Here is a 14440-nt window from a genome sequence, read left to right as displayed (position 1 = left end):
TGTTGTTTCTTATTTATTTTCACAAGTACATAAAAACAAACATATATCGAAAACAGAAATCTAATATTTAACCTGGTGATTTAAGGTTTTTCATAACATATCTCTAACATTCTTAATTTTTTGTTGGCCTACCCACTGGCACAGTATGTCAATATTTTGTAATGGGGCAAATCTCTGACAGCAAATACACTATCAAATTTTATCCTGTTAATATTGAATTTTTCATCATGTTCATATATACTGCAGTGAAATATGATGTAGCTTTCTATCTCCAAGTCAATGCTCTGGAACACAGTTAAGTCTATCTTTCAGAAGACAGGAAAGGAGAACAAATTTTGGTAATACTGATGTAGCTATGGTGATGAAGCTACTGTTGGGGTAAGTCCTGGAGGCATCATTCCCATTACACCCTGTCCTGATCCTGAACCAGAAACTGCTGTGTTAGGGCCCAACAAAATCTGAAAATACCAAATATTTAGACTATATTGTAATACTTTAAAGATAATGGAGGAAGAATTTGTACAAAAGCAAGAACACATGAAATTACAACATATTTTCTCTCTTAAATTAAGAGTTATTTAACAACAGGACCATGATGGTCCTGAATCGCTCACCTGTTCCCGCATGACCCAGTTTTGAGTATGACGTTGTTTTTTAGCTCACCTGTCACAAAGTGACAAGGTGAGCTTTTGTGATCACGCGGCGTCCGTCGTCCGTGCGTGCGTGCGTGCATAAACTTTTGCTTGTGACCACTCTAGAGGTCACATTTTTCATGGGATCTTTATGAAAGTTGGTCAGAATGTTCATCTTGATGATATCTAGGTCAAGTTCGAAACTGGGTCATGTGTGGTCAAAAACTAGGTCAGTAGATCTAAAAATAGAAAAACCTTGTGACCTCTCTAGAGGCCATATTTATTAGCTCACCTGTCACAAAGTGACAAGGTGAGCTTTTGTGATCGCGCGGTGTCCGTCGTCCGTCCGTGCGTCCGTAAACTTTTGCTTGTGACCACTCTAGAGGTCACATTTTTCATGGGATCTTTATGAAAGTTGGTCAGAATGTTCATCTTGATGATATCTAGGTCAAGTTCGAAACTGGGTCATGTGTCATCAAAAACTAGGTCAGTAGGTCTAAAAATAGACAAGAGGACCATGATGGTCCTGAATCGCTCACCTATCTCCACATGACCCAGTGTTCAACTGAGTATGACATCGTTATTTCTATTATTTGACATAGTGACCTAGTTTTTCATGAAGATCCATTGAAAAATATGGCCTCTAGAGAGGTCACAAGGTTTTTCTATTATTTGACCTAATGACCTAGTTTTTGAAGGCACGTGACCCACTTTTAAACTTGACCTAGATATCATCAAGGTGAAAATTCTCACCAATTTTCATAAAGATCTCGTGAAAAATATGGCCTCTAGAGAGGTCACAAGGTTTTTCTATTTCTCGACCTATTGACCTAGTTTTTGACCGCACATGACCCAGTTACGAACCTGACCTAGATATCATCAAGCTGAACATTCTCACCAATTTTCATGAAGATCCATTGAGAAATATGGCCTCTAGAGAGGTCACAAGGTTTTTTTCTATTTTTAGACCTACTGACCTAGTTTTTGACCCCACGTGACCCAGTTTCGAATATGACTTAGATATCATCAAGACGAACATTCTGACCAACATTCATAATGGCCTCTAGAGAGGTCACAAGGTTTTTCTATTTTTAGATCTACTGACCTAGATTTTAAACCCGCGTGACCCAGTTTCGAACTTGACCTAGATATCTTCAAGGTAAACATTCTGACCAATTTTCATGCAGATCCATTGAAAAATATCGCCTCTAGAGAGGTCACAAGGTTTTCCTATTTTTAGACCTACTGACCTAGTTTTTGACCGCACATGACCCAGTTTCGAACTTGACTTAGATATCATCAAGGTGAACATTCTGACCAATTTTCATGAAGATCCATTGAGAAATATGGCCTCTAGAGAGGTCACAAGGTTTTTCTATTTTTAGATCTACTGACCTAGTTTTTGACCAAACATGACCAAATTTCGAACTTGACCTAGATATCATCAAGGTGAACATTCTGACCAATATTCATGAAGATCTCATGAAAAATATGGCCTCTAGAGAGGTCACAAGGTTTTTCTATTTTTAGATCTACTGACCTAGTTTTTAACCCCACGTGACCCAGTTTCGAACTCGATCTAGATATCATCAAGATGAACATTCTGACCAATTTTCATGAAGATGCATTGAGAAATATGGCCTCTGGAGAGGTCACAAGGTTTTTCTATTTTTAGACCTAATGACCTAGTTTTTGACTCTACGTGACCCAGATTCGAATTTGACCTAGATATCATCAAGATAAACATTCTGACCAATATTCATGAAGATCTCATGAAAAATATGGCCTCTAGAGAGGTCACAAGGTTTTTCTATTTTAAGACCTACTGACCTAGTTTTTGACCCCACGTGACCCAGTTTCGAACTTGTCCTAGATATCATCAAGGTGAACATTCTGACCAATTTTCATGAAGATCTTGTGAAATATATGGCCTCTAGAGAGGTCACAAGGTTTTTCTATTTTTAGACCTACTGACCTAGTTTTTGATGGCACGTGACCCAGTTTCGAACTTGACCTATATATAATAAAGATGAACATTCTGACCAACTTTCATAAAGATCCCATGAAAAATGTGACCTCTAGAGTGGTCACAAGCAAAAGTTTACGGACGAACGGACGGACGACGGACGACGGACACTGCGCGATCACAAAAGCTCACCTTGTCACTTTGTGACAGGTGAGCTAAAAAAAACCTTGTGACCTCTCTAGAGGCCATATATTTCACAAGATCTTCATGAAAATTGGTCAGAATGTTCACCTTGATGATATCTAGGTCAAGTTCGAAACTGGGTCACGTGGGGTCAAAAACTAGGTCAGTAGGTCTAAAAAAAGAAAAACCTTGTGACCTCTCTAGAGGCCATATTTTTCATGAGATCTTCATGAAAATTGGTCAGAATGTTTATTTTTGTGATATCTGGGGAAAGTTCGAAAATGGGTCACGTAGGGTCAGAAACTAGGTCATTAGGTCTTAATATAGAAAAACCTTGTGACCTTTTATAGAGGCCATATTTCTCAATGCATCTTCATGAAAATGGGTCAGAATGTTCATCTTGATGATATCTAGGTCAGGTTCGAAACTGGGTCCGGTGGGATTAAAAACTAGGTAAAGTAGATCTAAAAATAGAAAAAAACCTTGTGCCCTCTCTAGAGGCCATATTTTTCATGAGATCTTCATAAATATTGGTCAGAATGTTTATCTTGATGATATCTAGGTCAAGTTCAAAAATGGGTCACGTAGGGTCAAAAACTAGGTCATTAGGTCAAAAAATAGAAAACCTTGTGACCTCTCTGAGGCCATATTTCTCAATGCATCTTCATGAAAATTGGTCAGAATGTTATCTTGATGATATCTAGGTCAAGTTCGAAACTGGGCCCGTGGGTTAAAAACTAGGTCAGTAGATCTAAAAAGAGGACCTGATGGTCCTGAATCGCTCCCTCTTCCCAATGACCCAGTTTTGAGTATGACGTCGTTTTTTCTATTATTTGACATAGTGACTTAGTTTTTGAGCTCATGTGACCCAGTTTTGAACTTGACCTAGATATTATCAAGATAAAAATTCTCACCAATTTTCATGAAGACATTGAAAATATGGTCTCTAGAGAGGTCACAAGGTTTTTCTTTATTTGACCTTTTTGCCTATTTTTGAAGGTACGTGCCCTGTTTTTAACTTTACCTAGAAATCATCAAGGTGAACTTTTCTCAGTAATTTTCATGAAAATCTCATGAAAAATATGGCCTCTAGAGAGGTCCCCAAGGTTTTTCTATTTTATATCTACTGGCCTAGTTTTGACTGCACGTGATCTTTTCGAAAACTGACCTAGATATCATCAAGGTGAACATTCAGATCATTTTCATAAAGATCCATTGAAAAATATGGCTTCTAGAGAGGTCAAAAGATTTTAATTATTTTAGACCTACTGACCTGTTTTTGACCGCAGTTGACCCAGTTCAAACTTGTTTCTAGATATCATCAAGATGAACATTCAGACCAACTTTCATACAGATCCCATGAAAAAGTATGGCTTAGAGAGGTCACAAGGTTTTTTTTTTTATCATTTGAACTACTGACCTAGTTTTTTAAGGCAATGGCCCCAGTTTCAAAACTTACCTAGATATCATCAAGGTGAACATTCTGACCAATTTTCATGAAGATCCATTCAAGGGTTATGGCCTCTAGAGAGGTCAAAAGGGTTTTTTTCTATTTTAAGCCCTACTGACCTAGTTTTGATCGCAGTTGACCCAGTTTCATACTTGCCCTATATATCATCAAGTAAACATTCAGACCAACTTTCATCAGATCCCATGAAAATTATGGCCTCTAGAGAGGTCACAACGTTTTTTCATTATTTGACCTACTGACCTACTTTTTGACGGCACATGACCGACTTTCAAACTTGACCTAGATATCATCAAGATGAACATTCAGACCAACTTTCATACAGATCCCATGAAAAATATGGCCTCTAGAGAGGTCACAAGGTTTTTTCTATTATTCACCTACTGACCTGGTTTTGAGGGCCCACGTGACCCATTTTCGAACTTGCCCTAGATATCATAAAGTTGAACATTCTGACCAACTTTCATAAAGATCCATGAAAAATGTGACCTCTAGAGTGGTCACAAGCAAAAGTTTACGGACGGACGCACGGCGGACGGACGGACGACGGCCCCGCGCGATCACAAAAGGGCACCTTGTCACTTTGTGACAGGTGAGCTAAAAATAGAAAAACCTTGTGACCTCTCTGAGGCCATATTTTCATAAATCTTCATGATATTGGTCGAATGTTTACCATGATGGATACTAGGTCAAGTTCGAAACGGGTCATGTGGGATAAAAACTAGGTCAGTAGATCTAAAAATAGAAAAACCTTGTGACCTTTTAGTGGCCATATTTCTCAATGGATCTTCATGAAAATGGTGAGAATGTTCACCTGATGATATCTAGGTCAGTTTGAAACTGGGTCATGTGCGGTCAAAAACTAGGTCAGTAGGTCAAAAAAAATAGGAAACCTTGTGACCTCTCTAGAGGCGATATTTTTCAATGGTTTTCATGAAAATTGGTCAGAATGTTAACCTTGAAGATATCTAGGTCAGTTCGAATGGGTTAGTGGGGTTTAAAAACAAGGTCAGTAGATCAAAAAAATAGAAAAACCTTGTGACCTCTTAGAGGCCATATTTTTTCATGAGATCTTCATGAATATGGTAAGAATGTTCATCTTGATGATATCTAAGTCAGATTCGAAACTGGGTCACGTGGGGTCAAAAACTAGGTCAGTAGGTCTAAAATTAGAAAAACCTTGTGACCTCTTAGAGGCCATATTCTCAATGGATCTTCATGAAAATTGGTGAGAATGTTCAGCTTGATGATATCTAGGTCAGGTTCGTAACTGGGTCATGTGCAGTCAAAAACTAGGTCAGTAGGTCGAAAAATAGAAAAACCTTGTGACCTCTCTAGAGGCCATATTTTTCACGAGATCTTCATGAAAATTGGTGAGAATGTTCACCTTGATGATATCTAGGTCAAGTTTAAAAGTGGGTCACGTGCCTTCAAAAACTAGGTCATTAGGTCAAATAATAGAAAAACCTTGTGACCTCTCTAGAGGTCATATTTTTCAATGGATCTTCATGAAAATTGGTTAGAATTTTATATCTTGATGATATCTAGGTCACATGTGCTCAAAATCTAGGTCACTTTGTCAAATAATAGAAATAACGACGTCATACTCAGTTCAACTCTGGGTCATGTGGGGATAGGTGAGGGATTCAGGACCATCATGGTCCTCTTGTTCTATTATTTGACAAAGTGACCTAGTTTTTGAGCTCATGTGACCCAGTTTTGAACTTGACCTAGATATCATCAAGATAAAAATTCTGACCAATTTTCATGAAGATCCATTGAAAATTATGGCCTCTAGAGAGGCCAAAAGATTTTTCAAATTTTAGACCTTATGACCGCAGTTGACCCAGTTTCAAACTTGACCTAGATATCATCAAGATGAACATTCAGACCAACTTTCATACAGATCCCATGAAAAGTATGGCCTCAAGATAGGTCACAAGGTTTTTTTTATTATTTGACCTACTGACCTAGTTTTTGATGGCACAAAAACTAGGTCACTATGTCAAATAATAGAACAAGAGGACCATGATGGTCCTGAATCGCTCACCTCTTCCCACATGACCAAGTTTTGAGTATGACGTTGTTTTTTCTATTATTTGACATAGTGACCTAGTTTTTGAGCTCATGTGACCCAGTTTTGAACTTGACCTAGATATTATCAAGATAAAAATTCTGACCAATTTTCATGAAGATCCATTGAAAAATATGGTCTCTAGAGAGGTCACAAGGTTTTTCTATTATTTGACCTGTTGACCTAGTTTTCGAAGGTACGTGACCCTGTTTTGAACTTAACCTAGATATCATCAAGGTGAATATTCTCAATAATTTTCATGAAGATCTCATGAAAAATATGGCCTCTAGAGAGGTCACAAGGTTTTTCTATTTTATACCTAATGGCCTAGCTTTTGACCGCACGTGACCCAGTTTCGAAACTGACCTAGATATCATCAAGGTGAACATTCAGATCAATTTTCATGAACATCCATTGAAAAATATGGCCTCTAGAGAGGTCAAAAGATTTTAATAATTTTAGACCTACTGACCTAGTTTTTGCCCGCAGTTGACCCAGTTTGAAATCTGACCTAGATATCATCAAGATGAACATTCAGACCAACTTTCATACAGATCCCATGAAAAGTATGGCCTTTAGAGAGGTCACAAGGTTTTTCTATTATTTGATCTACTGACCTAGTTTTTGAAGGCACGTGACCCACTTTCGAACTTGACCTAGATATCATCAAGGTGAACATTCAGAATAACTTTCATACAGATCCCATGAAAAATATGGCCTCTAGAGAGGTCACAAGGTTTTTCTATTATTTGACCTACTGACCTAGTTTTTGATTGCATGTGACCCATATTCGAACCTGACCTAGATATAATCAAGGTGAACATTCTGACCAATTTTCATGAAGATCTCATGAAATATATGGCCTCTAGAGAGGTCACAAGGTTTTTCTATTTTTAGACCTACTGACCTAGTTTTTGACCGCACATGACCCAGTTTCGAACTTGACCTAGATATCAACAAGATGAACATTCAGACCAACTTTAATACAGATCCCATGAAAAATATGGCTTTTAGAGAGGTCACAAGGTTTTTCTATTATTTGACCTACTGACCTAGATTTTAAAGGCACGGGACCCAGTTTCGAACTTGACCTAGATATCATCAAGGTGAACGTTCTGACCAATTTTCATGAAGATCTTGTGAAATATATAGCCTCTAGAGAGGTCACAAGGTTTTTCTATTTTTAGACCTACTGACTTAGTTTTTGAAGGCACGTGACCCAGTTTTGAACTTGACCTAGATATCATCAAGGTGAACATTCTGACCAATTTTCATGAAGATCTCATGAAATATATGGCCTCTAGAGAGGTCACAAGGTTTTTCTATTTTTAGACCTACTGACCTAGTTTTTGATGGCACGTGACCCAGTTTCGAACTTGACCTAGATAACATCAAGATAACATTCTGACCAACTTTCATAAAGATCCCATGAAAAATGTGACCTCTAGAGTGGTCACAAGTAAAAGTTTACGGACGGACGCACGGACGACGGACACCGCACGATCACAAAAGCTCACTTTGTCACTTTGTGACAGGTGAGCTAAAAAACGACGTCATACTCAAAACTGGGTCATGTGGGAAGAGGTGAGCGATTCAGGACCATCATGGTCCTCTTGTTAGACCTACTGACCTAGTTTTTGATCGCATGTGACCCAGTTTCGAACTTGACCTAGATATCATCAAGATGAACATTCAGACCAACTTTCATACAGATCCCATGAAAAATATGGCCTTTAGAGAGGTCACAAGGTTTTTCTATTATATGACCTACTGACCTAGTTTTTGAAGGCACGTGACCCAGTTTCAAACATGACCTAGATATCATCAAGGTGAACATTCTGACCAATTTTCATGAAGATCTTGTGAAATATATGGCCTCTAGAGAGGTCACAAGCTTTTTCTTTTTTTAGACCTACTGACCTAGTTTTTGACCGCACGTGACCCAGTTTCTAACCTGACCTAGATATCATCAAGGTGAACATTCTGACCAACTTTCATAAAGATCCCATGAAAAATATGGCCTTTAGAGAGGTCACAAGGTTTTTCTATTATTTGACCTACTGACCTAGTTTTTGATAACACGTGACCCAGTTTCGAACTTGACCTAGATATCACCAAGCTGAACATTCTCACCATTTTCATGAAGATCTTGTGTAATATATGGCCTCTAGAGAGGTCACAAGGTTTTTCTATTTTTAGACCTACTGACCTAGTTTTTGACCGCACGTGACCCAGTTTCGAACTTGACCTAGATATCATCAAAGTGAACATTCTGACCAACTTTCATAAAGATCCCATGAAAAATGTGACCTCTAGAGTGGTCACAAGCAAAAGTTTACGCACGCACGCACGCACGCACGACGGACGCTGCGTGATCACAAAAGCTCACCTTGTCACTTTGTGACAGGTGAGCTAAAAATAAACCGTCTTAACAAACTCCGATCGAGCACCTGGACTTATATATGGGCCGTTCTAAGACAAAACATGCATCAGTGACAAAAAAATCAAAACTGAGATAAAGTATTCATGCAAAACATTCTTTTACCTTTCAAATCTAAAAAATTGAAGAAAGTATGTTCACTATTTCAAGACACAATGCTTTTAAGTAAGTCACTAAAGGGGACTTGACATTAAGAACGTCATGAAAGCAGTATGATGTTGAGCATAGCTTGAATTTTTCATGTCATTTATGCAACAAATTATACGTCTCACTAAATTAACATTTTTGGATAGGTAGAACAAGTTTAAAATGATTTTACGACCCTACAGATCTTTTTTATTGGCAGAATCCTGGGATTCAATCGAAAATCAAAAGCCTGAAAATCTACATTCTACTGCCTGAAATGTCTTTTCTCCAATAGATTTATATAGGGAAATTCAAAAGCTTGAAATTAGGACTAGTCCTGAAAAATTCCAGACCTGAAAATTTCCTCCGGACAAATGACCACTGAGACACTCTTGTCAAATTATTGCGGGGTGTTGTATCAAACTTGAGTGTCCATTTCATTCATACTCATGCTCTACCTACTGACCTAACTGGATGGGCTCCATAATCAGCTGTATTTAGAAGACCTTATGCCACAAAAACAAGTATTTCAACGTTACCTGTCTTTGTTGCTGGAGTTGCTGCTCATGCATGGATGCTCGCTCCTTTTCAAACATCACAGGTAATATCAGTATAGTGAAACTTGAGGCAAGAATCCACAGTGCACTGCGGCCAAATTTGAAACAGACTTTCGTTGAGTTCCATGAAAAATTTGCGGCTGTTGAACATGTGCTGCGAACAGAATCTGGGAACATCTCTGAAAGGCCCCATAATCGTTCCGCCAATGTCTCGTCTATAAATTCCTGAAATAATTTAGTTTTGAATTATCTCCTAAGCACTAGTATTTAGTATCTAAAATAAATCTAGCAATTGGAACATGAATAGTATATTTGCAGAACAAACCTACATTTCCTTGACATAATGCAAGGCTGGGTCATAAGGGACATATTAAGGGCCAAGTATTATTTACACATCCCAGAAATAAAAGATCAATGAGAAAAAAAAGGCCTTTTTGTAAAAACTGAACGATTTTGTTTTTCTTCCACAGATTTCTCATCAAAACTATTCCTGTCAAACTGAAACCTCATTACTAAAGCTTTTAGATACTGACAGTACCCACTGTCTATAATGAAAGGCTGTATCTGCTACTAACGACATCTTTACAACAAGACTGAAAAGACGTGAAATAAATAGAAACTTCTAAAGCTCAGATCAAGAATTTCTAATTGTTGAAGTTGAAGGCATAACTGTAGAGGCGCACAGCACCAAGTAGGGGTAGGTACTGAAGCGGGTGGCCCTACTATAAGGGGGTCAATAAGAGATGTTTCTTCAATACAAGTATGTAATTTCTAGCCTCTAGTGCATTTTTGTGTCTTAAAGGTGGATAATCAGATTTTGGCCATGTAACGGATTTGTTCGAAACCTTAGCATCTGATCATTTACACTCATTTATGTTCACTTAACACTTAATACAAATTAGATTTTCACTGGAGGTATTTTTAAAATTTCATTTTCCTATCCTGGTTGCCCAACCAAGATAGAGTTATTTTATCATAAGTATAAATTTGATAAACATACTTTGCCTAAGGAAATGTATAAATATTAGACATATTGTAATATATTTGTAAAATAATTGCATTAAAAATTATGTATTTAGATGGAATTCATTAGAAACGCAAGTTTGAAAAATTATTATTACCTCCCTTTGCCTATCTTGGTTGCGCAACCAAGATAGATTGGAAATAAATGAATTCAGAAGCTACACACAGCTTTTAAACTTGCATTTTGGTTCAGATTGTTCAATAGTTGATATGTCTATCAAATGCAAATGTAAAACTAGACATTGTATCGAAATAAAAAGAAATACCCAGCTTTTTATATACTTTCATATTAAAGGGAAGTAATTACAAAATTTTATAAAAATAATAAAATATACATTTCAAATAGGAATCTAACTCTATGTAATCGGTCTTTTTGTTCCTTAAATAATTCTCTACCAGAATATACAAAAAGTAAAAAATGTCATTAAATGTTGTTTGAATGTGATTGACCACCTTTAAAGGGACTGGCCTCCAGATCGTTCAACAACAAAAAAATATTATTTTTTTAGATATCTGGAAATTAATGCTATATTTCTTAAGAAGGCTTTAAAACTTAATTACTGACAAACTATATGTTATGGAAACACAGGAGAATTTGCTGTTTTTACTATTTTTCACAATGAAAATTGAAAAGCATTTGTAATGCTTGACTCCAGGTAAACTGTCTCAATTTATATAAATATCTACATTTTATGGTCATAATTCACTAATTCCGCTAAAGCGCTATTGGTTACAATGATGGGAAAATATCTTTATTGCCGGGTCGATCCGGGGTTCGATTCCCGATGCGGTCATCTTTTTTTTCTTGATATGGAGTTTTTAAAATATTTTAGAAACAAAAACTCATATTTTTATGTTCATAATATGTCCAAACTTCAATTTGATAGAAAAATTATTTTTAGCCAAATCTGGAGGTCAGTGCCTTTAACTCTTGACCGTATTTTTTACCCACTGATTTGGAAATGGGGCCGGGCCCTTTACAAATAGGAAAAATGCGTTGTAATACATCCAAATTGGGAATTGTAAAAAATTGATAGTTTTATTAATATATTACATTTAAGGAATAAATGGACACAGATCTGTTAAATTAGCATACTGCCTACTGTTTCAAATGTAAAAGATTTCTAGAGGTATTTGAGTAACACTCCGACTCTATTAGCTAAGTGGACTCCTTAGTCAGCCTGAAATTTAGGGGCCCACCTACAAACATGAAACAGACTTTTTACAGGCATTCTGTCGAAGACTGTCACCCAGAAGTGAGATCTTTGCAGTCTTAATTCAATACTTGTTGCAAATCATTTCTAACTTCATCACAAGTAACAGCAATTCTCGCAAGTGTCACAGTATAGGACTTGAATATTACAAGAGCTGTCCGTATTACAGCATGCTCTACTATTTGGCAATTTGACAGTAAAATGACTTTATCTCTCAATAAGAGACCTCTACTTTAATAGGAAGATATACCAAGATGATGATGGTAAAGATATATTTTGAGTTTCAAGTCATTATCTTATATTGTACCAAAGTTATGTCCAAAAACAAAGTTTGTCAAAAAAAATTCAAGTACGAAAGGAGCATAATTTGGTCAAAAATACAAATTAGAGTTTTGGGGATTGTTACCACGCATGCAGATTACATTTTAAGTTTCAATTCATTATCTTATATTGTACTAAAGTTATATCCAGAAAGCGAAGATTGCCAAAAAACTTTGTACGAAAGGGGCATAATTCTGTCAAAAATACAATTAAGCGTTATGGGGCTTGTAACCACACATGCAGATGATGATTATGAAGAAGATATGTCTATAAATGAAGCTTTCGAAAAAATTTAACATGAAAATAATTCCAAGTATAACAACTTGGTGACCTTGACCTTGGGTATAATGGGCCCAGCCCCTGCATATACTTTGTTTGTATGCTAGACAACATTTATGTGAAGTTACAGTAAGATATAAGCAATAGTAACAAAGATATGACAGAAAAACAAAGGTTGCCGAAAAACATTAACCTTAAAATTAATCCAAGTATAACAACTTGGTGACCAGGATCTTGGGTATAATGGGCCCAGCCCCTACACGTACCTTGTATGCTGGGCAATGTTTATGTGAAGTTATAGTAAGATATAAGCAATAATAACAAAGATATGACAGAAAAACAAAGGTTTCCGAAAAACTTTAACCAAGAAAGGGCACGCCGACACGGGCGAGTAGAATAGTACCCCTATTCTCCGAACAGTGAAGCTAAAAATGGGGAGAAAATGTGTAGGCGCCTGGGCTGCTCAATCAGTAAAACATCGAAACGGCATTTCGAGGCCCCGGTCTGGCTGCACATTTTTCTCACCCTGTGACATTTGGCGCCCAATGTATAGATATGAATGGACACCTTGGAACGTCCCACAGAACTCCTGGAATTCAAGGAAAAATTCTAAATGGAGGGGGTGTATATAGTAGGGTAGAGTATAAGGGTGCACTTATACTTCCTTGCTATTGAGCTAGCTTTTATAGCAACGTGGTAGTCTGCCTTAGGTGTGAGAGGTCCCAGGTTCGATTCCCGGTCAGGCCTGAAGTATTTTCTGCCTGTTACACAAGTGACACTTTCTTCCACAATTTATTTTTAAAAAATGCCACATTTTACTGGAGATTTTGGTTTTGGGTAATCACCTTGAGCCTAAGTCAAAATAATAGGGCTTTTCAGGACAGCGTGATAACTTTCGACTGTCGCTGTCCCGTCATGTCCAAACTTATTCTGCATATTTCTGTTAAGAAATCTGTATTGAAGTCTGTTGGGAATGTTTTTTTGGTACATGTACAATGTATTTGTAATGATCTCTGATAATGGATTTTTGTTGTCATTAAAACATATTTGCCTCGCTGAAATTTTTTGAATGTATATTTTGTGTTTTGTTTCTGCAATTAAGTGTCATCGGCCGTCCACTGTGTATTGAATCCGTGTAAGGATAGATATCACCTCGCACATGTCCACATCATATGTCTGAAGCTCTTATTTAAAATTATAGGTTAAATTCAACCCTTTTGAAGTTTTTACATGGATATAATGTTTAATTTATTGGAGCATGTAAGTCTGACCAGTATTTTATGACTTCTTTGGATTTTTTAATGTCTTTGTTTTCCTAACAGTAAAATGCAGATATGGGTAAGGCTTAGAGGGATGAAAACTACAAAATACCAGATTTATAATATAAAATAATTCATCCCGATAAGCCGAATTGAGTAATATGCTACTTCACTGGGTTACATGATGACTATTTTGCATTTGATTTTAACGTAACTGTTATGAGTTTTATAGCTAATTCTAGCTATAAAGTAAAGACTAAAGTAAAGTGTTTGATTATTAATTTATAGTGTCACCCCTACTGAAAGGGCCAGCCAAGTTGGCTTATGAGACACCTACATACATGGAACAGCAGTACTTCACGGTTCCTATTTTTTTAATGCCAGGCACCAGGCAGGTAGGCAGTCAGAACCATTATACCATTATTTATCTAGCTCACCAACCGGACTCTTCAGTAACAAGACCTGCCTCTAACAGGGCTCAAACCTTCAACCTCCCGATTGCGGGGCAGGTACCTTATCCATTAGGCCACCGCAGCTCAATGTATGTGGATTTAGCTATAAAGAGCTATTCCGGAATATATTTCCACCCCATGTGGAAGCAGTTTCATTGTACTTTTTTAAAAAATGTGACTTTCTGGGGACCTGCTGAAGGACAAACATAGTGAACATGAAAGTTGCGTCAGAATTTAAGCAACAAATATTGAAAGAAATGAATTATGGAATAAAGAAAAAAAATCAAACCTCTTCGTCATCTTCAATTTTTGTGTCTTTGACTAGTTCTGTCATGATTTTGTTTTGTTTCACTCAAGGGAAATGTGTGGCCTTCTTGCCGCTAGAGTGAGCTCCCTTAGAAATAGTAATGAATAGGTTCAATTTTTCTAATTACTGAATATGTATA

At 37.0% G+C, this 14440-nt stretch overlaps 1 protein-coding gene across 1 annotated transcript; it reads right to left on the bottom strand.

Moving 5' to 3' along the window:
- Nucleotides 1–14440, bottom strand: LOC123564579 (mitochondrial import receptor subunit TOM22 homolog). The gene is made up of 3 exons (XM_045358257.2): nt 14284–14440; nt 9429–9671; nt 1–458 (listed from the first exon to the last, which is right to left on the bottom strand). Exons 1-3 carry the CDS (start codon nt 14326–14328, stop codon nt 354–356), a joined length of 393 nt encoding a protein of 130 aa, XP_045214192.1. The 5' UTR covers nt 14329–14440; the 3' UTR covers nt 1–353.

Source organism: Mercenaria mercenaria, chromosome 2, assembly GCF_021730395.1.
Source record: "Mercenaria mercenaria strain notata chromosome 2, MADL_Memer_1, whole genome shotgun sequence".
In the NCBI taxonomy this organism is placed as follows: Eukaryota; Metazoa; Mollusca; class Bivalvia; order Venerida; family Veneridae; genus Mercenaria; species Mercenaria mercenaria.
Note: the sequence above shows the minus strand (reverse complement) of the source record. Positions and strands in the feature narration are given on the sequence as shown.